The 24,137-nt window shown below is 42.5% G+C and overlaps 1 protein-coding gene and 1 long non-coding RNA gene across 3 annotated transcripts in view; one reads left to right on the top strand and one right to left on the bottom strand.

Annotated features, from left to right (window-relative positions):
- LOC310769588 overlaps positions 1 to 24,137 on the bottom strand; it is a 29,003-nt gene that overhangs the window by 1,734 nt on the left and 3,132 nt on the right. The gene's annotated exons all lie outside the window — the stretch shown is intronic.
- On the top strand, positions 13,721 to 23,473 carry LOC310769440 (arylacetamide deacetylase-like 3). Of its 2 annotated transcripts, XM_083628812.1 has the most exons (4): positions 13,727 to 14,162; positions 16,536 to 16,752; positions 19,989 to 20,052; positions 22,674 to 23,473. In XM_083628812.1, the coding sequence occupies exons 1-4, from the start codon at positions 13,920 to 13,922 to the stop codon at positions 23,446 to 23,448; spliced, it is 1,299 nt and encodes a 432-aa protein (XP_083484938.1). In that variant the 5' UTR covers positions 13,727 to 13,919; the 3' UTR covers positions 23,449 to 23,473. The 2 variants fall into 2 exon arrangements, with proteins under 2 accessions (XP_083484939.1, XP_083484938.1); XM_083628813.1 differs by lacking the exon at positions 16,536 to 16,752 and having other exon boundaries at positions 13,721 to 14,162.

The following is a 24,137-nucleotide window of genomic DNA, read 5'->3' as shown; positions in this document are numbered from 1 at the left end:
CATAGAATCATAGAGCAGGAAGGGATCCCAGGGATCACTTAGTTCAACCCCCTGCAAAGCTGGAATCACAGCTAAAGAATCCCTGACAGATGGCCATTCAACCTCTGTTTAAAAACCTCCAGTGGAGAGAAAGAAAGAGTTGGACCTTAAGGGTAGGTTGCAACTTTTTCATTTTTTTTAATAAGATATTTATTAAAGTTTTAAAGGTTTATATAGAATAGAAAAAACAAAAAACAGAAACAGCAAAAATACATACAAAACACATACAACAACAAGTATAATTTCAATCCCTTATATTCATAAAACTTACTTTCCCGACCTCCTCATACCTCCCCTTTCTGTATTCCAATCTCTAATTAATTCAATTCAGCAAATCCTTCCCCTAATTTCTATATAATTTTTGACCTTTCTTTTCTTGATTACATAATCATTACAGCTAAAAACCACTTAATTTCTGAATCAACATCGTTCTAACATTCAATAATTTTACAATGTTTCTTAAGATAGTCCTTAAATTTCTTCCAATCTTCTTCCGCCGTCTCTTTTCCCTGGTCTCGGATTCTGCCGGTCATTTCTGACAGTCCCATATAATCTATAACCTTCATCTGCCATTCTTCCACAGTGGGTAGATCTTCTGTCTTCCAATACTTTGCGATGAGTATTCTTGCTGCTGTTGTAGCATACATAAAAAATGTTCTGTCCTTCTTTGACACCAATTGGCCGACCATGCCCAGGAGAAAGGCCTCTGGTTTCTTCAGGAAGGTATATTTAAATACCTTTTTCATTTCATTATAAATCACTTCCCAGAAAGCCTTAATCCTTGGTCATGTCCACCAAAGGTGAAAGAATGTGCCTTCAGTCTCTTTACATTTTCAACACTTATTATCAGGCAAGTGGTAAATTTTTGCGAGCTTGACTGGAGTCATGTACCACCTATAAATCATTTTCATAATATTTTCTTTTAAGGCATTACATGCCGTAAATTTTATACCGGTGGTCCACAACCGTTCCCAGTCCTCAAACATAATGTTATGACCAATATCTTGTGCCCACTTGATCATAGCTGATTTAACTGTTTCATCCTGTGTATTCCATTCCAACAGCAAGTTATACATTTTTGACAAGTTCTTAGTTTTGGATTCTAACAATTCTGTCTCCAATTTTGATTTTTCCACCTGGAAACCAATTTTCCTGTCTAACTTAAAAACCTCCATTATTTGATAATAATGAAGCCAGTCTCGCACTTTATCTTTCAATTTCTCATAACTCTGCAATTTCAGTATATCCCCTTCTTGTTCCAAAATTTCCCAATATTTCAGCCATTTAGACTCCATATTAATTTTTTTCACAGCCTTTGCCTCCACTGGGGACAACCACCTGGGAGTTTTGTTCTCCAGCAAATCTTTATGCTTAATCCAGACATTATACAATGCTTTCCTGACAATATGGTTTTTAAAAGCTTTATGAGCTTTAACCTTGTCGTACCACAAATATGCATGCCACCCAAAAGTATTATTAAACCCTTCTAGGTCCAAAATATCTGTATTCTCCAGAAGTAGCCAGTCTTTCAACCAGCAGAAAGCTGCTGATTCATAATAAAGTTTAAAATCTGGCAGGGCAAATCCCCCCCCCCTTTCTTTTACATCAGTTAATATCTTGAATTTTATCCTGGGCTTCTTGCCCTGCCAGACAAAAATTTAGAAATATCTTTCTGCCACTTCTTGAAACAGTCCATCTTATCAACAATTTGCAATGTTTGGAACAAAAATAACATTCTAGGCAATACATTCATCTTTATAGCTGCAATTCGACCCAACAAGGAAAGCTTCAATTTTGACCAAATTTCTAAATCTTTTTTTACTTCTGTCCAGCATTTTTCATAATTATCTTTAAACAAATTCACATTTTTAGCTGTCATATTAATCCCCAAGTATTTCACTTTCTTAACCACAGTTAAGCCTGTCTCATTCTGAAACCTCTCCCTTTCCATAGGTGTTAAATTTTTCTCCAATACCTTAGTTTTAGATTTGTTCAATTTAAATCCTGCTACTTGGCCAAAATCTTGAATTAGTTCTAAAACCCTTTTAGTACTAGATTCTGGCTCTTGTAACGTAAGTACCAAATCATCTGCAAATGCTCTCAATTTGTATTGTTTAGCTCCGACCTGTACCCCTTTAACCAGCTGATCCCTTCTGATCATATTCAGCAAAACCTCCAGAACTGATATAAAAAGTAATGGGGAGATTGGGCACCCCTGACGTGTCCCTTTTTCTATCTTAAACTCTTCCGTAACCACATTATTTACAATTAACTTTGCTTTCTGCTCTGAGTATATTGCACCTATACCGTTTTCAAATCCTTGGCCTACACCATCCCCTGGAGATTCTTCTTCATAAAACTCCAAGAAATATTGTCAAAGGCTTTCTCCACGTCCACAAATATCAAAACTGCTTTAGTATTTATGTTCACTTCTAACTTTTCCAAAATGTCAATTATATTCCTTACATTGTCTGACATATGTCTTCTCGGGAGAAAGCCCGCTTGGTCCCTATGAATCTCCTCCATCAAAACTTTTTTCAATCTCTTAGCCAAAATGTCAGCAAAGATTTTATAATCCACATTTGGTAACGAAATAGGGCGGTAGTTCTTAAGTTGATTCTTTTCAGTCTCAGTCTTCGGTATAAGTGTAATATAAGCTTCTTTCCACGTTTCTGGTGCCCTTTTCCCCTCCAAAATTTCATTGCAGACTTCCTTCATAGGTTGTAATAACCACTTCTTCAACATTTTATAGTATCTGGAAGTGAGCCCGTCCGGTCCCGGGGACTTGCCCAGTTGCATGTTTTGAATGGCACCTTCTATTTCCTGCTCAGTTATTTTCTGATTCAAAACTATTTTACTTTCATGCGAAATTTTTTGTAATCCATAAGTCTTAAGAAATTTGTCTATGTCCATTTCTTTCTGCGGCCCTTGTGTGTATAATAGTTTAAAATATCTCTGGAAGCAATTTCTAATCTCATTTGGCATATATATATTCTTTCCTTCCACTTCTAGATTTGTAACCGTATTTAATTTTTGTCTTTTCCTCATTTGCCAAGCCAATAGTTTACCACATTTGTCTGCTGATTCAAATGTCTTTTGTCTCATTTGTTTAATTTTCCATTCTATTTCTTGATTCATCAGTTCCATATATTGTGTTTGGTATAATTTGATTTCTCTCAAAATCTCTTTGGACTTTGGTTTTGATCTTAGTTTCCTTTCCCCTTCTTTTATCTTCTCCAAAATCTTATCTTTTTTCTCATTTTGGCTTCCTTTTTTATTGCGTTTTGTTGTATCAGGAATCCTCGCATAACGGCTTTACTTGCATCCCAGATTACTCTTTTTTCAACATTGGTATTCATGTTTATTTTCAAAATAGTCTCTCAATGTTTTTTGGGCCTTTTTATACACTTCTTCATCTCTAAATAAAGTGTCATTTATCCTCCATCTGAAGGAGCCAGTTGTTATTTGCTTCATCTCCATTCTTACTGCGTTGTGGTCGGAGCAAGTTTTTGGGCAGATTTCCACTTTCTTTATCTTTGATGCCATTCCTCTGGTAAGCCAAATTTGGTCGATTCTGGTCCATGTCATTTTGGCTTCAGAAAAGAAAGTTCCCTCTCTTTCAAGAGGATTCTTTGTTCTCCAAATGTCAATCAAGTCCATATTGTCAGTCATTTCAAAAAAAGTTTTTGGTAGTCTTCCATCCTTAGTAAGTACCTGTCTTTGTGCTTTGTCCATATTTGTAGATACTACTCCATTCATGTCTCCCATCAAAATTAAATTATAGTCCAGATAGCCCAACAAAGTCTCATGCAACTTCTTGAAGAATTCAGATTTCCCCTCATTCGGTGCATAAATTCCTACAGCCAGAAATTTCTCTCCTTGGACTTGAATTTCAATTGCCAGGAATCTTCCTTGTTCATCTTTAAAAATTAATTTCGGTAGCAATTTTTCCTTTGCATATATCACGACTCCTCTTTTTTTGACTTTGTCAGATGAAATAAATTCTTGTCCCAATCTTTTATTCACCAATATTTTCCTGTGTAACCTCATCACATGTGTTTCTTGTAAACAGATCAAGTCCAATTGTTCTTTCTTCAATATATGAAAAACAGCTTTCCTCTTTCGAGGCATATTCAAACCATTGCAATTCCAGCTTAGAAGTTGCAGAGCCATGATGAGACTATTTACTTACTCCTGCTGCTCCAAGTAGTTGTTCTTCCTCTGTTGGTGGTTTCAACCCGAATGACAAGTTTGATATGTTTGAACCTCGCCAGGGGTGGGGGTGTCTGCTCCCCCAGGTATCACAGAATAACCCCACCACTTGGCCTTCCATCATACATGTCATCTCTTTCATCAGTACCACACCGACGTGCATTTATTCGTGCAAGGTTCAATGTCTTTCCATCAAACCTGCTGAACCACAGATTTTCCAATGGTTTGGTGTCTCCGCTGTGCGTGTGTGACGGGGAAACTGTTGAATCTCTTTCACATATAATGTTCAACTGTCCCCTACATAGCATAGCCAGGGCTAAATTCCTGGGTCCTGCTTTACTGCGCTTGGTTGGCAGGCCTGTTGAGTCACACGCCGCACTGCTTTTGCAGGATACAGATCCTTCTGTAACTCTGCAGGTGGCGAGATTTCTGAATGCGGTTATCTCACACTCAAAAACCACCAAAAAACAACAACAACATCAAAACTAATTGGACTGTTATGTTGAGAGTGCATGTCAGAGTTCGTCTTTAGTTTTCCTTTTCTGTGATCCATCCCTTGGAGCTCTCCTGGCCCCAAGCCGTCACTTGGCTCTGCTCAATGACCCACCCTTGCATCGTGGTGTTCACCTTCTGTTGTCGGATATATCTGTTTTTATGTCCCTGTGTTTTTATGTTTGTACATATTTTATGGGCTAATAGCCGTAAATAAATAAATAAAAAATAAAAGATATGTTTGATATGTCCAGTGTTCCTTTTCCCAATGGCGTCAGTTCCTCCCCAGATTCCACCTCCTTCTGAAGATCCTCTTCGTGGTCTCTCAAGAATTTGTCTTTATCACTCAGTGTCCTTATTCTTATCTTCCTTCCTTTGTATTTAAAAGATAGGCCTTGTGGAAATTCCCACCTGAAGAATATCTTTTTTTTTCAGTAAAACAACCAGATCTCTGTAGTAGGTTCTTACATCCAAAATATGCTTCGGGATATCTTTGAAGATCTCCACATAAGAATTTTCAATCTCCAAGGTGTTTTGGTAGTGCAAATTCAAAATTTTATCCCTTTCTTCTTTTGATCTTAATGTTATCAAGCAATCTCTTGCCTTATTCTTCCTTTGTCTTGTACCGAGCCTAAATGCACTCACTATTTTGAATTCATCCTTCTCCAGGCCCTGTTGCCAAAAGTCCAGAAATTCTTTTGTCAGGAAGTCCGCCAGGTTATCTCTCTCACTTTCCGGAACTGATCTGATCCTTAAGTTTCTCTCTTTTCTTTGCAATTCGATCATAGACAAAGTCAGATCATGATCCTCCAATTTCTTAATGACCGGTGGTATCCTCTCCTGGGTGGCAGCGGCAATTTCCTTTGCTTCCTCAGCAATCTTTCAAGTTGTAGCCGAGTCCTCCAAAAGTCTTACAATAGTCTCTGTATTAGAATTTACCTTCCTTCCCAATTCATCGATACTTTTCGTGTTCAGGTCAATTTTTGCTGAGACCTCAGCCACTTGTTTATTAGTTTCCGCAACTTGTTTACTTGTCTCTGTTCCCTGCTTCGTTAAGTATTCCAAAGATGCATTAATTTTGCCAAGTGCCTGTGCCAGAGTGTCTTCTGTCGACATAGCTCTTACTTTTGTTTGAGAGGCAGCAGCTGCACCCGTGCCTCCGGATGTTGAAGCTCTTCGCTGGTGGGAAATATCAGTCTTGTATTGTCTACCAGATCTTAAGCTTTTTTCTTCAAATTTCCCCTTTTCTTTATCCATAACACTCTCATTCAGAGCCAAGGTCACGTCCTACACTTGTACTTTTGTTTTAGAAAGGAAATTTCCACTGGCTCTCACTTCTAGTGGCTTAGTTACAGATAGGTAGCCGTGTTGGTCTGCCATAGTCAAAACAAAAAAATTTTTTTCCTTCCAGTAGCACCTTAAAGACCAACTAAGTTAGTTCTTGGTATGAGCTTTCGTGTGCATGCACACTTCTTCAGATACACTGAAACAGAAGTTGCCAGATCCTTCTATATAGGAAATTTTGTAACCAATGTCTCTTTAAAAAACCCCTTTTCTCCAATTAGCCACAGTTTCCAATTTATCTTCAATACTATTTTATGTAAAAGTCCATCCAAAGACACTGTATCTTTACACAGAGTTAATGCTACAAACAATCCTAATGTGCTGACAGTCCACCATTCAGTTTCCCTGTCAAGGCAGTCCGACTCCAGAGATCAAGGCAGCGGATGTTCTTTTCAAGTTCGTTCCTTTCTTACAGGCATAAAAAGTCCAATTTCCACCCCCCTCTGCTCCTGCCAAACGGTGGGGAGAAATGCTCTTCCAAACGATAGATTACTAATTTCAAGAAAATATTCACTCTTAAGTTACAGCTTACAGTCACTTTGCTTTAGATTATCTACACAATGGGAAGGCAGACTTCCTTTTTGTACCTTTCCCGTGCTAGTGCCAAAATTATTGATAATTTAATTTCAATTTAAGTCCGTTAATCCTACTCACGAGTAGTTGCTTTTAAGTCCAAATTCTTGGGAAGAAATCAGCGCTTTCCGATCATGGCAATGCGGCTTCACTCAACAGGCTGGATAGACGACCCTCAGCACCGCCCCACTCACCCGCTGCCGCTCCGAAGCCTTTAAAAAGGCTCCTTTGCGGTTTTGGGGGGGCGCAAAAGGTGCCCGCCGGGTCTCCTCGTTCACAGGCTTCCGCGCCTGTGATTTTTAGGGGTCCCCGCTTCGCCGTAGCGGCAGGACCCAAACCCGCTGAGCAGACTTCCCCCGGAGCTCGGGGGGAAATCTGCCATTAATCGCTGGCGCTGACCGGAAGTCTGTTGCAACTTTTTCAGCACACCTCTGAAACCTTTTCTCCCCAGCTGGAAAAATCTAATCATCCAAAAACGTAACGCAGCACTGGACTTCCGGTCTGCCAAGGGAGTTATGGGCCTATTCAGTCCCCTTTCCAGGTGCGAACTATCCAGTGATGAAACTAGGCTTTTTTTTTTCACCTGGGTCAAAGACTCATGCATACACACACACACACACACACATTTATTCATAGAGGGCATAAAAGGTATTTTATTTGAATACAAAGTTTTTTAAAAAAATATACAGTGGTACCTCAGGTTAAGAACTTAATTCGTTCTGGAGGTCTGTTCTTAACCTGAAACTGTTCTTAACCTGAGGTACCACTTTAGTACCACTTTAGTTAATGGGGCCTCCTGCTGCCGCCATGCCGCCACCACACAATTTCTGTTCTCATCCTGAAGCAAAGTTCTTAACCCGAGATACTATTTCTGGGTTAGCGGAGTCTGTAACCTGAAGCATCTGTAACCTGAGGTACCACTGTATTACACAACAATATATCCAACATAACCTATAACAAGAAGTTTCAAGGCCTCATACTGAGCTTTCCTCCTCTCTGCACCCAGAGCCCCATTTCTGCCTTATATTCTCTTCAGCCTCACTCCCACTAAACTACCTAGAGATGGGTCTGAGTTAAAGCCGGCACTCAGCTGAAGAAATCTGAGATGATCCAACATCTGTCATGTCCCCAGGTCAAGGACCCAGATGATCAGGCAAGGCCAAAGAATTGTAGAATTGTGGAGCTGGAGGGGAAGAAGAAGAAGAAGAAGAAGAAGAAGAAGAGTTTGGATTTGATATCCTGCTTTATCACTACCCAAAGGAGTCTCAAAAGTGGCTAACATTCTCCTTTCCCTTCCTCCCCCACAACAAACACTCTGTGAGGTGAGTGGGGCTGAGAGAATTCAGAGAAGCGTGACTAGCCCAAGGTCACCCAGCAGCTGCATGTGGAAGGGTGGGGAAGCGAACCCAGTTCACCAGATTACGAGTCCACCGCTCCTAACCACTACACCACACTGGGGACCCTGAGATTCATCCAGTTCAATCCACAGTGCTGAGGGGGCCCACCCTTGATGCTTTTCGCACGTTGCTTCTGGATCCTGGTTGGATCTAGTCTGATTCTCTGTGCTTGACCTTGTTTGGTTCTGGAGTTCTGCTGCATTTGGGCTATGACCCTGCCTGCACTGGTGAGAGGCTTTCATCTTCTGGGATCTGAGAATAACCAGAGAAGCATAACATTATCCACATATGCAGAAAACCTAGGTTTCATGTGTGTGTCCTCTAGACATTTAAAAATATATATTTACAGTTAAACCAAGTAACATTTCCTTGTTGCATCTGGAAACAGCACAGGCAGAGGAAAGGTAGAAGCTCGGATGTGAGTGTTGTGGTGGGAGGTTCCCATCCTATGAGATGCACTGGGGGAGGGTCTCACCTGATTAGCTCTCCCGATCAGTTAGTCCCCCATTTATTCCTTCATTCACTGCCTGGTGTCAAAATCCAGGCATCTACCTGTCGGCATCCTTCGGGGGACGAGATGCTAGCTGGCTAGTCCCCAGCTGGATCATGCCCTTCCAGCCGTGACGATCCCCCAACCTCTGGTGCGACGTAAATCAGCAACTCAGACTTCAAAAAGGTGCTTTTTTCTCTTTACATTTCCAACATCTATTTGACTTTTATTTATACATTTTTTGCCCCATTTACTAGGTGTTCGGTACCATCTATATAACATTATAATTTTCTCTTAAACCGTAACATGCTGTAAATTTTATATCCATATATATTTGGAATTCATTTTTACTCTCGTCATTCATGTTTTTTTACCAGGAGCTTGGTTTTATCTTGGTTAATCCTAAGACCTGCTATTTCTCCAAAAACTTTTATCTCTCCTAATGCTTTCAGAATTGACACTATTGGTTCTTCTACAGAAATCACCGTCTCATCTGCAAATGCTTTTGATTTGTATTGTCTCTGTCTCACCCGGGACTCTCTTATATCTGGTGCTATTTAATATTGACATCAGTGGTGTGTGGTCAATGGACTAAGGGGACTAGGCTAGTCCCCTAAATGTTCCCCTGGTGTCTCCTTGGAAAGAGGCAGGAGGACGTCAACATCCTGTTAGAGCCCTGGCACTGTCAGGGACCATTCTGAGGAGGGCTGCACCAAGGAAGAATGGTGGGAGCCACCCCTCACACTGATCCTGAATCTTCTCAGGAGCAGGAGGACAGTATAGATTTGGAACAGTGGTTTGCAGAGGGGCATAGTTCAGAAGGCAGAAGCTGGGATACACTGGATGGAGAACAGCTAGCAGAAGAAACACCAGAAGAGAGAGAGAGTTAACAGATTCACAGTCTCTAGATAGCATCCACCCGCCTCCCCCTAACTCCCTTTGTGCTGCAAAAGGGGCAGAGACTCAGAGTGACCAACTCATAGCTAAGAGTGGCAAGCTCGGAGCCACTAGCTTGGTGTTAATTGTAAATAAACGTACCATAAAACTGCCAGAGACTGATTCATTCTTACCGGAGCTTGCTTGCCTGCCTGAGATCATTACAATTACATAAGGAAACAGAATCACATACCGTCCAACATTTCGGGAGGGCAAAGCAGGACGTTCCATCCTATCAAGCCTGCCTGATCTCCACAGTTTATCAGAATAGACACAAATTATAAAACTCCACACATAGCTCAGCAGATGAGCAGAGGGCTGGGTTTTCCCTAAATTTCTGTAGGAGAAGATTGCACAAGAATATAACACAACCTCCCACCCTACCCATTTCCTCCATCCTTCTGACTTATTTAGTGTTGGCGTTACAATGTACATTAAATGTATACCTGCACCACAACTGCATGAATTAGTCTGGGCCACATCTGTTTGTGGTGACGAAAATGTGATATGTTTGTCTTTAATGGTTGAGGTGTTCTTTGTACACATGTACACCTATGAAAATTTCTTGTCTTTTTTCATGCTCCTGGTGAATGCCATGTAATTGGGGAGACGTCCCTATTTTACTAATGTCCACTACTGGAACATGCACTGCAGAAGCAGCTGGATTTCAGAAAAATTAAGAATTCCCCACTGATTTTTGCTTCCCTGTGGCTGCTGAAAACGGGGGGGGGGGGACCTCTCCTTGAGCATGGCAAAAGGGAGGCAGTCCAGAAGGGCTCTAAATGTGGAAACTGCTACCTCTTCATGTTAGCTATGCTTCTCTTACAGATTATCACCAAGAAAAAGAGCGAGGAGAGTTGCCCAGCCCTCAGCTATGCCACACTCAGCTAGCTATCAGTAGAGAAAGCTGAAAACCCAGATGCTCCCGAGCCAGATTCAAGTTGTACTTTGCACAGAAACCATGAGTCTGAGTGATCATGAGCAAGGACAGTGAAGGCAAACAGAAGACTGCTGTGGACACAGAATACCCGAGTGATTGCACTGATGGATCATGACTTTGATTTCTTAAGTATATAAATTCTCTGTTGTGCAGGTGTGGAAAGGCCTCCATGCTTGAAAAGAGGGAGGAGGACTAGTTTTTGTTTAATTAAAATTAAGTTCTGGCTCTTTCGTACTCCCTTCTGGGGAGTTTCTTGCTTTGGATCTGGAGTTCTCTTTAGTTTTCCACTAGAGGGCAGCGATTGTTTTACTAGCCTTGGAGGGCTAGCCACCTGATGTTTATTTAAAATGTTTGGGCTTTGGCTCTTGTTTGGCGTTGTTATGCTGGGGTTCTTTGTGCTTGAGTTCTCTAGAATCTTGAATAACTTTGAGAAATTCATTTTCCCAGTCCGAGAGGGCAGCTTAGCCTTTCGACCCATTTTCACATTCTTCAGCTTCTTCTTGTGCATTGAACTCTTTCCCTTTAAGGAAGGTTTCCTAGTGGCCAATACTTTTCCTTGGACTAGTTTGGCTCTGCTTGTTTTCCTTTCTTTAATGTTGGGCTGGGTTTTATTTCCATTTGGCTTGTTGCTGGCTTCTTTGTGAAAGTGGCAGTCCTCTTTCCTCCTGATTAGTTCAATCAGGGAGGTGAGCAAACCCAAACATTCTGAAAGGAAGTTTTTAATTGGCCCCAGTTCTTTAATTAGCTGAGTTTGATGTTCTTCCAACAGATCTTTGTACAGCCCTGTCATTATGTAACTGTAGCTGCCCAGGTCTAGATGTCGAACTCTTGTGTCGTTTGGCCACTCCTCCACCTCAGTCGGGGCAGGAGACCCCCCCCCTTTCCTCTAAGCATAGATTGATGAGTAGATTCTTTTGACTTGATTTCTGGGTTTCCCAGTTGAGGCTCCTGTTCCGGTCGGGCCTTAAGGGCTGTATTTTCTAAAGTTGCCTGCTTTAACTCGGTTGCCAGGTCGACTCCTTTTCCTCCTCTTCCCTCTGCTTCTATGCCCCTTCCGAACGAAGTACGGTCAACAGACCATTCGTGCGGATGCAGGCTCTCTGTGTTTTTTATTTCCTCTACTTTTGGTTTAAAATAATATGAAATTTTTGCCTGCTTTTTCTTTGGGGCAGGGGGTTCAACAGCTTGTGCTTGAGCTAGAGGAATCCCCAGTTCTTTATAATTCTGTCTTGTAAGTACCATTTGAGTTATCTTCTCTAGCCGTGTGCTAGGGCCTTATTCAAAAGGAGTTCAGAGGTTATAGTTGGCCTCAGATAGCCTCAAAATAGCACTCAAATAGCCTCAAAATAGCACTGAATGGCCTTGGAAAGTTTGAATGGCTTCCACGGGATTACAAAGGGCAGATTAAAAAAGCTCAGGAGAGGAGAGAGGGGAGGTTTAAAAATACCTCCTGGTAGCTCCCGGATTCTTTATCAGGCTAAGCTTTGATTTTTCTGAGTGTCTTTCTGTATTATTGTTATTATTCTGTAAAAAGCTCCTACTCACTCTGTTGAGGCTCACAGGAGACTTACTTCCGGCACCATCTTCCAAGGTCTCCTCCATGTTATCCTCTCATGACTTTGATGCACAAATAAGACATGGGTGGAGAGCTCAGTTGGGGGGCGATTCCATAAGTTCACCTGGTGAAGCAGACAGATGAGATAATAATAATATTTTTTATTTATACCCCGCCGTCCCCAGCCAAGGCCGGGCTCAGGGCAGCTAACAAGCAATAATAAAAACAAGTTGAATGAATACAGCTTAAAAACAAGATTAAAATACAACAATTAAAATATTGAAACATTAAAATATTAAAATATTAAAATGCAGCCTCATCACAGGAGGAGAAAGGAAAAGGAAAAACAAAGATGGGGAGGGAATCAAATTGGCTCCAAGCCAAAGGCCAGGTGGAACAACTCTGTCTTACAGGTCCTGTGGAAAGAAATCAGACCCTGCAGTGCCCTGATCTCATGAGGCAGAGTGTTCCACCAGGCCGGAGCCAGTGTTGAAAAGGCCCTGGCTCTGGTTGAAGCTAATCCAACTTCCTTAGGGCCCGGGACCACTAGGGTGTTGCTATTTATGGACCTTGAGGCTCTCCGTGGGGCATACTGGGAGAGGCGGTCCCGTAGATACGAGGGTCCTAGGCCATGAAGGGCTTTAAAGGTCAAAACCAGCACCTTAAATCTGACCCTGTACTCCACCGGGAGCCAGTGCAGCTGGAAAAGCACTGGGTGAATATGCTCCCATGGCAGAGACCCCGTGAGGAGCCTCGCTGCTGCATTCTGCACCTGCTGGACTTTCTGGGACAGCTTCAAGGGCAGCCCCGCGTAGAGCAAATTACAGTAGTCAAGCCTGGAGGTGACCGTCGCATGGATCCCTGTGGCCAGGTTGGGGCGGGAAAGGTAAGATAATGTTATCTTGCTCCTGCCGAGGGAAGAAAGCTAGTACTTAAGGTAGCAGCTATATGACAGGGGGGAAGGATGGTTCCCTCAGGTCTCTGCCCAGGAGATCACCAACCACACCGTTGTGGAGTTCAGTGTGCCATGCATGGAACAGCTGTACATAGAAACCGAAGCATTTGCCCATTGGAGTGCTCTGGATACAAAGCCATTGATGAGCCCAGAGAAGGCATACCTGTGTGCTTGTTGCCTCTTTGTGTTTCTCCTGGTTCAAAAGAGTTATCCTGGCATCAGATATGGCTCACAGGAGAGCCACCATCCCAAGAGATGGTAACCTTTCAGCAGCACTGTCCGGTGGATGTCCTTTGTCTAAATATCCAAAGACTGTACTGGGCAGTGTTTTTGTTAAGTTTCTAGAAAACTGATGTAGAGCTGTATAGTTAGATCCAACTGTACACATGCTTTTGGGAGCTAGTGGGGACCCCTTTCATGTTCACTCTTTTTCTAAATTGTTGTATTTCCGGTGTAGCTATCTTGTTGCATTTCTTCTATTCCAGCGCATTTGTTCCTGGATTGATGGCTAGTGCTGTATTCAGCTCTGACATCTTTGTGAAAGAAACAGGTAGTGCAATGCTCACGCTGGATCTGTTACACTTCAGAATCTGTCGGTTTTAAACATATTACTGTAGCCAAGTGACTTAATAAAAGCTGCACGGTGTTGTTATCACTGTGTTTGCAGGAGGGGTTTGGGCTTCAGCGTAAGGTTTAAACTCTAAAGTTAACCAACTCTAAAAGCAGTTGGAGTTGTATGAGCAGCAATTGGGCTTTGGCAAGAGCAACTGACAGGGCAGGGTTGGCTCCATTATTCCAGCCACACAGCACTCATCTTTCCTGACACACCCATACTTCCTTTCTGAAGAATAGCTGGAATATTATAGAATTAAGGATGGCCTGGAATGTGTGACCTGACTATTAAAGTGATTCATTTCCCCCCTCTCACCTGAGATCTGTGTGGGATGGCAAGGGATCCTGTGTTTCACAAGGCATGAAGTACTTCCATGCCAAAGTCACCTGCGTCGGCTACAAGGAAATTCCCTTCTTTGGTGCTTCTTCACTTAAGGAGAATGGCATTTGGTGAAACTCTGTGGATGCTGACATTATATGTGGCCATTTTAATCCATTCTTTGCTGCTTGCATGGGGAGCTTATTACCATCTCACCAGGACCCACATTCCTCCAGGAATCACCCATGGTGCAAAATTACAAATTATCAGTATGGCTTCGGGATATCTCTTCGGACTGGTAAGTGTGTGTGTATGATCATTTTCTCCTACTGAGCAACTTGTATGGGATACAGACTGCCTGTGTCTGCCTCTGTCAAGGGAAGAGGGAGCATATTTGAGTTCCAAATTGTGTCTTGTGAATTACTCTGCCCATCTCTAATATCTTCACTCCCCAACCACATTGTGACAATGCCTTCCACACTTCAAGCAAATGAGGGTTTCTTGGTGTTTTTTCTTGCATGCAGCCTGAGTAGTGGTTTTTCTTTTCAAAGCACTTACACGAATTCCATCCAGCTGTCATATTTACAGTGTTACAAGTCTCTCCCTCTGAAAATGCAGTAATAAAGAGCCCACTTGTGATATCTCAGTGGTTCAGTGCTCGGACGTTGTTCCAGTAATCCGACATTTTGCCCCTAAATAGCTTAGTCATTGAGTTTTGTAGCAACTAATATACAAGAGAAGACAGTATGTAAATGGCTTAAAGCAAGTTATATCTGTCCCCATCGGCGTGTTTCCATCAGGAGCAAGGCTGTCTTTAGCATATGCACTGCCGGGGTGCAAAGATTCGCTCAGTGCCCCCAAATTTAGTTTAGCCCCCAAATTAACTTTTATTATGTTTATGTCAGACACCATGCCTTATCTCTTGTTTATGAGAGAAGGGAGGAAAAAGAAACAAACTTTTTTATTTGCTCATTTATTTACAATATACTTAGACTTAAGTACACAACACCACCACATTTAACTTATAAGTATTGTTTAGGCACCTACTTAGGAGAAACATCAGTCGTGTCAAAGGTGCCGCTGCCGCATAGCAACTCAATGCAATACGTGCCTAATATTTTGATGTAAGAGTTACTTTTGTGTGCACAGAGCCACTGTGAATGACAAGTGCCACCTAGGAGTCTGACAAGCGCCGCCGTTGTGAATGACAAGCGGCGCCGCTGGTGTGGCTCATCTTTGGTAAAGAGTGCACAAAGTCGAAAGTCCTTTAGTGAAACAATAGGTATAGATTTCGGTAATACCTAGGTATATATGTATTTTGTTTCTCTAGCTTGATCAAAATTATTTATAATTTCAGAACAGGTAGATAGTTAAGAGCTTAGGCGGCTTCAGTGGCAGGCACCTGGCGCCCCCCAGAATTCAGCGCCCGGGTGCCCCGCACCCCTTGCACCCCCGGGTAAATACCGTTCTGATCGGGAGGAGCATAAAAAGAGGACTGTGTCCTACTGTGGTGTTAGAACATTCCTACCTAAAGGGGAAAACCCACCTGTCTTTCCATTGCATTTTGATTCTGAATCCTGTGCTCCACCCTGCTACTCATCCTGCCCACCCCAACTTTTAAAAAAAGCGCTCAGGTTTGGTTTCTCTCCATTTCTCCCCACCCCCTCTTAATATTAAATGTTAATCCTTGTGAAAATGCACGAGCATTTTAGTACATACTTCTTCAGGGGTGCCAACTTGAATAAAATATTGGGATGTGACATATTTGAAAGCCCATCAACCTGTGGGGGGGTGTTTTGGCCCCCCTCCAATATCTTAGGGTAGGGACCTTGGCCCCCTAGGATTTGGGTCCTAAGCATCTAATATCCCTCCTATTATTTGTGCTCGGTTGTGACTAATAAACATATTTGCAAGCAATTCACCTTAATGTGATGCATTTTCATATGTCATTAGGTAAGAAGTTTAGGTTGGGTTGTTGTTGTTGTTGTTGTTGTTGTTGTTGTTGTTGTTGTTGTTGTTGTTAAAAGGCAAATAAATTTAATTTTCCCCATCCCTATTTATCACTAAAGGTGACAAAAAGTGGCGAAGGCAGAAGAGATTCAGGAAATGAGGGTGATCCCAACTGTAAGGGGCAGGGCTGGCAAGGGGGGAAGATGTGATTGATTTGTGCCATTCTAAGTCAGGACGCGGGTGGCGCTGTGGGTTAAACCACAGAGCCTAGGACTTGCCAATCAGAAGGTCGATGGTTCAAATCCCTGTGATGGGGTGAGTTCCCACTGCTCGGTCCCAGCTCCTGCCAACCTAGCAGTTCGAAAGCATCTCAAAGTGCAAGTAGATAAATAGGTACCACTCCAGTGGGAAGGTAAACGGTGTTTCCGTGCGCTGCTCTGGTTCACCAGAAGCGGCTTAGTCATGCTGGCCACATGACCCGGAAGCTGTATGCCGGCTCCCTCGGCCAATAAAGCGAGATGAGCGCCACAACCCCAGAGTCGGCCACGACTGGACCTAATGGTCAGGGGTCCTTTTACCTTTACCTACGGCGGACGTTGGCATTTATTTGCCTCTCAGTTCTGGTTCTCTCCATGACAGGAGGTTGGGCTTTGGGCTTTTCACTGTGAATGCAAAAAGATCCGAAGCGGATCATAACTGCTAAATGTTTTGGTCCAAATAGGGGCTGCTCCTGGAAAAACTTGGCATTTGCCACAGGTATATGATCTGGAGGATCTTAGATTTTTGGATATCACCAAAACACTACCAAGGGCTGGTAATAATGGACCTGGTTTTCGATGGGGTGCCAGTCAGAGTGCACTGGCCCCAAACATCACCTGCTGAGAACAGGAGAGGAGTGATGTATTTCCATGGAGGTATTGCTCTCTTCGGAACAATGCGTAAGTTCTTTGAAAGCATCTTAAAACTATATTGTTCTAGGATAATTTGGGAGTCCTGAAATGTTTGCCATGGAGGGTGGTGGGAGTGGTTTGTACTGCCCCTGTATGCAGCTCAAGTTAAATCCCCATGGCAGGATGGGATTCTATTACAAGAAAATGAGACAGAGAAATCCAGTCACACTGGTGACCAATTCTGTATCCTCACCAGCCTTAATGGTCAATGAAAAATCCTTAAAATGCCAAAGAGCATGTTTCTGCTTTGTACGCCAAATGATTTGAAAAGAGGTTCCAGAAATGGTCAGAAATAACTAAGCAGAAATGTGGACTGAGCCTTGGTTCTGTTTATATTTATATTTATATTTATATTTATATTTATATTTATATTTATATTTATATTTATATTTATATTTGTATTTGTATTTATATTTGTATTTATATTTGTATTTATATTTATTTGGTTCAATCCAACTAAGTTTCTCCCAGAGTAGGTTCGTTAGGTTTCAGGGTTTTGTTTTCCTTTTTTTTTTTTTTTTTTTACAATCCAGTGGCCTATAAATTTTATTAAATACAATTTTATTCAATAAATAAGTAAAATAAGATAAATAGACCCAAATTAGTCATATCTGTTAATTTTAATGGATTTACTTTTTTTTTTTAGAGCAGGAGCCTTCTATCTATCTTGGTACCCTGTAGTCTGTCCCAAAGTCTGGTTCTGGAGACTGTATCAAAGGCTGCTTTTAGGTCAACGAAGGCAGGGTATAGTGAGGCCTGGGTGAGATTGGAAATGGGGATGATGAGAGTGGAGGCTAGCATCTGCCTAACATCAGTCTACAAATGGCTGACATTGAGTCTGCTCAACCGAGGGATAGCCCTATTGATCCTCTGCGACCAATTCCAGTCAGGCTGGCAGACTGCAGTCCTGAACACCCTCCAGAAACTGGGTTTTGCCCCACAAGCCCTTCTAAGTCTGGGCTTGGGCCAGGCAAAAGCCACAGTCAGGCAAAGAATATTATATACCAAGAGACAACAGGACCGCGCAAGGTGCCCCGACTATAAAATTGGAGAAATCGAGAGAGATATAGCCGCACCGGCAGCATATCTCTTCGTTCTCGTATCTAGAAATGCAAGAAGCGCCTTTACACTCGCCAGAAGCTCGGCTCTTCCCTCGCCGGTCCTGGATGGAGCCTTTAGAAAAATCCCCTATGCTCAGAGACTTTGCACCTGTCCACTGGGAGAGATAGGAAGCCCAGAACACTTGTTCTTTAGATGTCCCTTTTACGAAGAGGCACGTAGTAAGATCATTGATCCCCTACTGGTGAGGCTCGCCGACTTCCCGCAAAAGCAAATATTTGACCTTTTGCTGTTAGGCAAAGATCAGAAGATGACCTGGATGGTCGCCAGATTCTGTCTACATATCTGTAGGCGCAGACCATCGCCCAATTCAAAATAGTCCGGCATGAAAATCCCCAAACTCAGTTCCATGGGTGACTGTGAGTCAACTCCCTGGGATAGTTTCTAGTTGTACATTGTTTTTAAATTTATTGTTGTAAATTGTTTTAATTGTCTGTTTTAACCATATTTGCACATAAGTTTCTAATGCTTTGAGTGTCCTCTATTTCAGAGGCTTCTACTCTGCAGCCTCTTATAGTTGTTTTAACTGCAAGTCTTTTAGTTCTTACGCTTTTACAGTTGCTTTAACTGTATGTTTTTATTTGTTTTTAATTATCAGTTTTTATCCACCCATTATCCGTGTTTAATCTTGTATTTTATTCAGATGTTTTTATCCTATGCTTGTTTCTTTGTCCTTATCTGCTCCAACATTTGTCAGTTAAAAAAATCCTAACTGCTATTTTATTTATATGTTTTTTTGGTTTTTTTATCCTGGTCTGTGAACGTAATAAAGTTCATTCATTCATTCTTTTTTTAAAAAAATATTTTTTATTAACAGGCCAATTACATCACATTATCCAAATCACATTAGTTCCAAATTATACAGCCAAATTTTAAATTTTGTTGGGGATACCCATACATCAAGCTCCGCACGAGTCCAAAACTCCGAACAAGTCCGAACATCACTTATATTACTGCTTTAATTAGACAGTTCTGTCCAGTTCAATCCAGATAGTCCTTTATTACTTTCTTTCTCTTCTTGTTGTTATCGTATATTCCTTTCTTTGCGATCTCTGATAATTTTCACAAGCAGATTGAAAACAGGCATCCTCTGTGTGGGCTTTGTACTCTTCAAAGATCATATCGCTCAGGGATAGCCTCTGTTCATCGCTTCCATTAAAAAAAAAAATCTTCGGTCTGTCCTTTACTTTTCTCAGGCTTGCCAAATAAATCAAATGAATCAGGAGGCTCTGTCAGGTCAAGCTTGCGTTCCAACATTCCTTCTCTTTCAAACAATCCTGATTCTCCTCCCCCTGTCCTTCTTTCTCCGGCAAGCCTGTTTTGGTGAGACGCCATTTTTTAACTGAGTCATAAAATTTTTCCTCTTTCTCACCGTTCACCAATCCTCTCTCCTGTTATAATCCATCCCACACAGTTCTTGAATTCCTGCTTGTGATTAATAAAAACGCAACAATCTTATTTCTATCTGGGGTGAAGGGTTATTAATATCACATCGTGCAAAGGAAAAAAAAAGTTTTTTCCTCCCCCCCTTCATTCCAAACATACAGTCTCCTAGTGGTGATTCATCAGAAGATTTACTTATCCATCTGTCACTCCCGGTCACAGAGATCCATTAATCAGCAGTCTTATCTCTCAAACATTACTTGATGTATGTGCTTCAGCTTCTTTCCAACCATATGTTTCCAATTATAATTCCGAGCTGAAGCAACCAGCACGCGCTAATTGGAATCGGTGTCAGGAAGATCTGACTTCACCGAGGGCTCGTGCCAAGTGTTCGGCACCCCCATCTCTCGGATCAGGGGGTGCATTGTGAACACCGCTGGCAAGGCAGCGCCCCCGTCTCCTGGGGGGGGGGTAGGAAGACTGCATACTTCCCATAGCAGCCCCTTAATTACCTCGTATGGGTCAGAGAGATGTTATTGTCGGCCATCTTCCAACGCACCACCTGGTGGCCCCCCCAAGTTCATTCATTCATTCAATGGATTTACTTTGAGGAGGGCTAACACTGGCTGTAACTCAAAATGATTTCAATATGAATGACTAGGAAATTTTGTTATGGACGCTCCCTGCCCCCTATAGCTGTTGACTGTGTTTTCACCCCCCAGGAGCCTTTGAAAGATCATGCTGCTATATTGCCCACCAAAGTGAGTCAGTGGTTGTGAATGTCAAGTAAGTACTTACATTCTCTTTGTAAAAAAAGGGTGTGTGAGAGTCCCCTCAGCTTCTAATCCTTCCTAAGACCTGAACCCAGAGGAAGCCTGCTAAAATTTACATAGCGATTTGGCCAACCTCTCAAATGGACATTCCGTTTTGCATTTGGATATTTTTTATGTTCTAGGCCCCAATCATAGGATGAGTTCTGCTGGATCAGGTCAGTGAATGGCCCATTTAATCCAACATCCTGTTCGCAACCAGTTGCCCATGGGAAGCCAGCAAGCGGAAACCAAGTGTGACAGCCCTCTCCCCAGTTGTGATTCTCAGAAAGTTGTATTCAGGTGCATATTGCATCATCTGTAGCTTTTATTCAAGCACAGCCACTTTCAGGGAATGATCTGAAACCTCTGAACCTCTCCTACCCCTAGTGTGGACCGATGGGCTAGTTCATGGGTAGGCAAACTAAGGCCCGGGGGCCGGATCCAGCACAATCATCTTCTCAATCCGGCCTGCGGATGGTCCGGGAATCAGCATGTTTTTACATGAGTAGAATGTGTGCTTTAATTTAAAATGCATCTCTGGATTATTTGTGGGGCATAGGAATTCATTTGTTTTCCCTCCTTCAAAATATAGTCCGGCCCCACACAAGGTCTGAGGGACAGTGGACCGCCCCCCCCTCCCCGATGAAAAAAATTGCTGACCCCTGGCCTCTAGTTTGTCCATTTCATTTTTTCTCAGTTTCTTCCTTTTGCTTAAGTCTTAAATTCAGTTCTCCACATAAGCTTGCCTTTAAAAAAGAGTCCTGATAAAAACTGTTTGAATTCTTGTTTGAATTCACCCTTATTTTTGTATGTTATTTTCAAGAATATACATATGCATTTTTATGCTCACTTTACCCCAGTAAAGCATTTAGTTCTATACATTCCTCGGCTGGAAAACTGCACTGTGTATGTTTCTAAGGATGATTGTGTTTCTGTTTGTGCACTGTGTATGGAAACCTCAAATTACTGTATTTTTTGCTCTATAAGACTCACTTTTTCCCTCCTAAAAAGTAAGGGGAAATGTGTGTGCGTCTTATGGAGCAAATGCAGGCTGCACAGCTATCACAGAAGCCAGAACAGCAAGAGGGATTGCTGCTTTCACTGCGCAGCGATCCCTCTTACTGTTCTGGCTTCTGAGATTCAGAATATTTTTTTTCTTGTTTTCCTCCTCCAAAAACTAGGTGTGTCTTGTGGTCTGGTGCGTCTTATAGAGCGAAAAATACAGTAGGTGTGTTTATCTGCAGAGGTGAGCTGAACTGGAATTTCTTCCCCAACGCTACCCAAGGTGGAGCATGAAAAGAAAGAGAGGAGCAAAATTCCTATAAAATCTTATAGAATCTCAGTCCACAACTATCATTTCTCTTTCTCAGTGTCATATAGATATTTTTGTTTCATTTCAATTGAAGTAGAAACAGACATCATAATGGCATAGCACAGTTTGCAAGAATACCTCAGAATATACATAGGTAATTCTTAACCCTTCTTGGGATGCGGGTGGTGCTGTGGTCTAAACCACTAAGCCTAGGGCTTGCCGATTGGAAGGTCGGCGGTTCGAATCCCCATGACGGGGTGAGCTCCCATTGCTCGGTCCCAGCTTCTGCCAACCTAGCAGTTTGAAAGCACGTCAAAGTGCAAGTAGATAAATAGGTACCGCACCAGCGGGAAGGTAAACAGCGTTTCCGTGTGCTGCTCTGGTTTCACCAGAAGTGGCCTAGTCATGCTAGCCACATGACATGGAAAAACTGTCTGCAGACAAACGTCTCTCCCTTGGCCAATAAAGTGTGATGAGCGCAGCAATGCCAGAGTCCTTCGCAGCTGGACTTAACTGTCGGGGTCCTTTACCTTTACCCCTTAACCCTATTGTTGTTTTCATGTTTCAGCTTTACCTTATTTTTTTGGAGTTCTAGGGTTTGCCATATGTCTGGAATTTCTCAGACGTATCCAAAATATTGCAATCGGCAGCAATGTCGGGGTGGAAATTGACAAAATGTCCAGGAAAATCAGCAACTTTTCTTTCCAGATTTCCACTGTTTTACTCTTAGTTGGAGATGAGCTGTAGCGTTTATTTAGCTCCACAGTATACTAGTATAATCTGAGGGTGCTTTATTTTGATGAGAGAATTAAAAACAGTGGCCCTAAACTGAGAGATTAAAATAAAACCCAGATAGCTTGAAAATTCAAAGCAATATACCAGGGTTGGAAACCTCAGGGATGCGGGCTGAATGGAGCACTCTGTCCCTCAGAACTCACCCCAGATGACCACCTCCATAGTCCCTGTTTTGTGCACACACACACACACACACACACACACTTCATCTGCCTGGCTGGAATGTGCATATTTTGCAAAGTTGGAGGAATGTGTGGTGTTCATAGGAAGTAGCCTACGAGTACAAAGATAAACTTTGCATTTTATATCTGCTTAGGCTCTGGTTCCACCCATCATGTAGTCCCCAGAAGGTTGCACAGACAGGAATTTGCCCCATGGGGTAAAAAAAGAATCCCCCATACAAACCTTCAATATGCCATGAAGAAACATGCTCATTTTCTATGCAATGTACACTGTTAAATTTATAAAATCTCTCTCTTTCATGTAAGTTTCCGGTTAGCTCCTGAGCATCTGTATCCAACTCCGGTATTGGACTGCCGTACTGCTGCAATCCACTTTTTGAAGCATGCAAAGGAATACGGAGTGGACCCCAACCGAATTGCCATTGGAGGGGACAGTGGCGGGGGCACGATTGCTGCAGCCGTCTGTCAACAACTAGTGGCAAGGAAGGATCTCCCAAGAGTGCAAGCTCAGTTCCTGGTCTACCCTTTCCTCCAAGCAGTGGACTTCAATTTGCCTTCCTATCAGCAAAACCGTTCCATTCCTCTGTTGTTCAGGAAACGAGCTGTCAAACACGGTTTCAAGTATCTCACAGGGAAGATGATCAATGTGGATGAAATCATAAAGGGCGCCCATGTCTCTACAGATATATGGCTGAAGCACCGGAAATGGATTAGCGCTGACAACATCCCAGAAGAGTTTAAGGGCAGGGGCTATGTCCCGGCAGTACCTCCTCCATTTTCGGAAAAGCTTCATGAACTCTGCAAACTAGGTTTTGAGACAATGTTTTCCCCCCTCTTAGCGGAGGATAACATCATCTGCCAGCTCCCTGAGACTTTCATTTTAACCTGTGAGTATGATCTTATCCGGGACGACGGACTGTTATACAAGAAACGTCTAGAGGACAATGGTGTGCCGGTGACATGGCGTCATCTTCAGGATGGGTTCCATGGAATGACTGTATCTTTTGGCCTGGGGCCATTTGAATTTCCAGCTGCAAGGAAATGTTTGCAGCACGTAGCAGATTTCTTAAAAGGTATATAGAAATAAATGGCCTGTTTTGTCCGGCGCTGGTAGTCTTCCCCTTCTGTGCATGCCCTGCTCTCCCAATCATAACATTAAAAAAACTGAAAGTCAGATCAAATGTTTGGCACAGTCTAATTTATTAAAGTCAATGTGCTGGACATAAGAAAAGCCCTACAGATTCAGGCCAATGGTCCACCTAGTCTAGCATACTGTTCTCACAATGACCAGGTAGATGCTGTCAAGAGTCCAGGTTCCCAGCTTGATAACACAGTAAGCGTAGGAAATTAAAAAGGAGGATTTATTGTAAATACAAACAGATAACTCTGGATGGCTCTAGCCAAGCCACCGGCATTATCACTCAAGATGACCCTTCTGAAGACTCCTTCGGGTGTTGACAGAAGATATTGAACTTTCAACCTTTACGTCTCTTATTTTGCTTCCTGTCTAGCAGCCCCCCAATTTGCCTCTGCCTTGGACTTTTTTGTCAGCTACAGCCTCTTCCTATTCCGAAAAACTGTCTGTGTGGCTTTTCAAGCCTTTTTGAGCTTCCTGAGACCTTTGGCTGTTTTCCAGCCCACTCTCAGTTGTTCCCTTGGCAACTGGCCTTCCAAGGTTAGAGGGAGTCGATGCTGGCAGCTGTGTGCTCTGCTCAGCCAGCGTCGACTCCAAACTTCTCTGTTCCTGACTGTATTCAGCAGCCGGATGCA

The sequence above is a fragment of the Podarcis filfolensis genome (genome assembly GCF_964270895.1).
Source record: "Podarcis filfolensis genome assembly, chromosome: 8".
Classification (NCBI taxonomy): domain Eukaryota; kingdom Metazoa; phylum Chordata; class Lepidosauria; order Squamata; family Lacertidae; genus Podarcis; species Podarcis filfolensis.
The sequence above is the reverse complement of the archived record's forward strand: the minus strand, read 5'-3'. Positions and strand labels throughout refer to the sequence as shown.

Excerpts from the sequence above, each read along its gene's own strand:
- LOC310769440 (XM_083628812.1), top strand. The coding sequence starts at position 13,920 with ATGCCAAAGTCACCTGCGTCGGCTACAAGGAAATTCCCTTCTTTGGTG. Across the intron at positions 14,163-16,535 it reads CGGGATATCTCTTCGGACTG|GGGCTGCTCCTGGAAAAACT; the intron begins GTAAGTGTGTGT and ends TGGTCCAAATAG. Across the intron at positions 16,753-19,988 it reads TGCTCTCTTCGGAACAATGC|GAGCCTTTGAAAGATCATGC; the intron begins GTAAGTTCTTTG and ends TTCACCCCCCAG.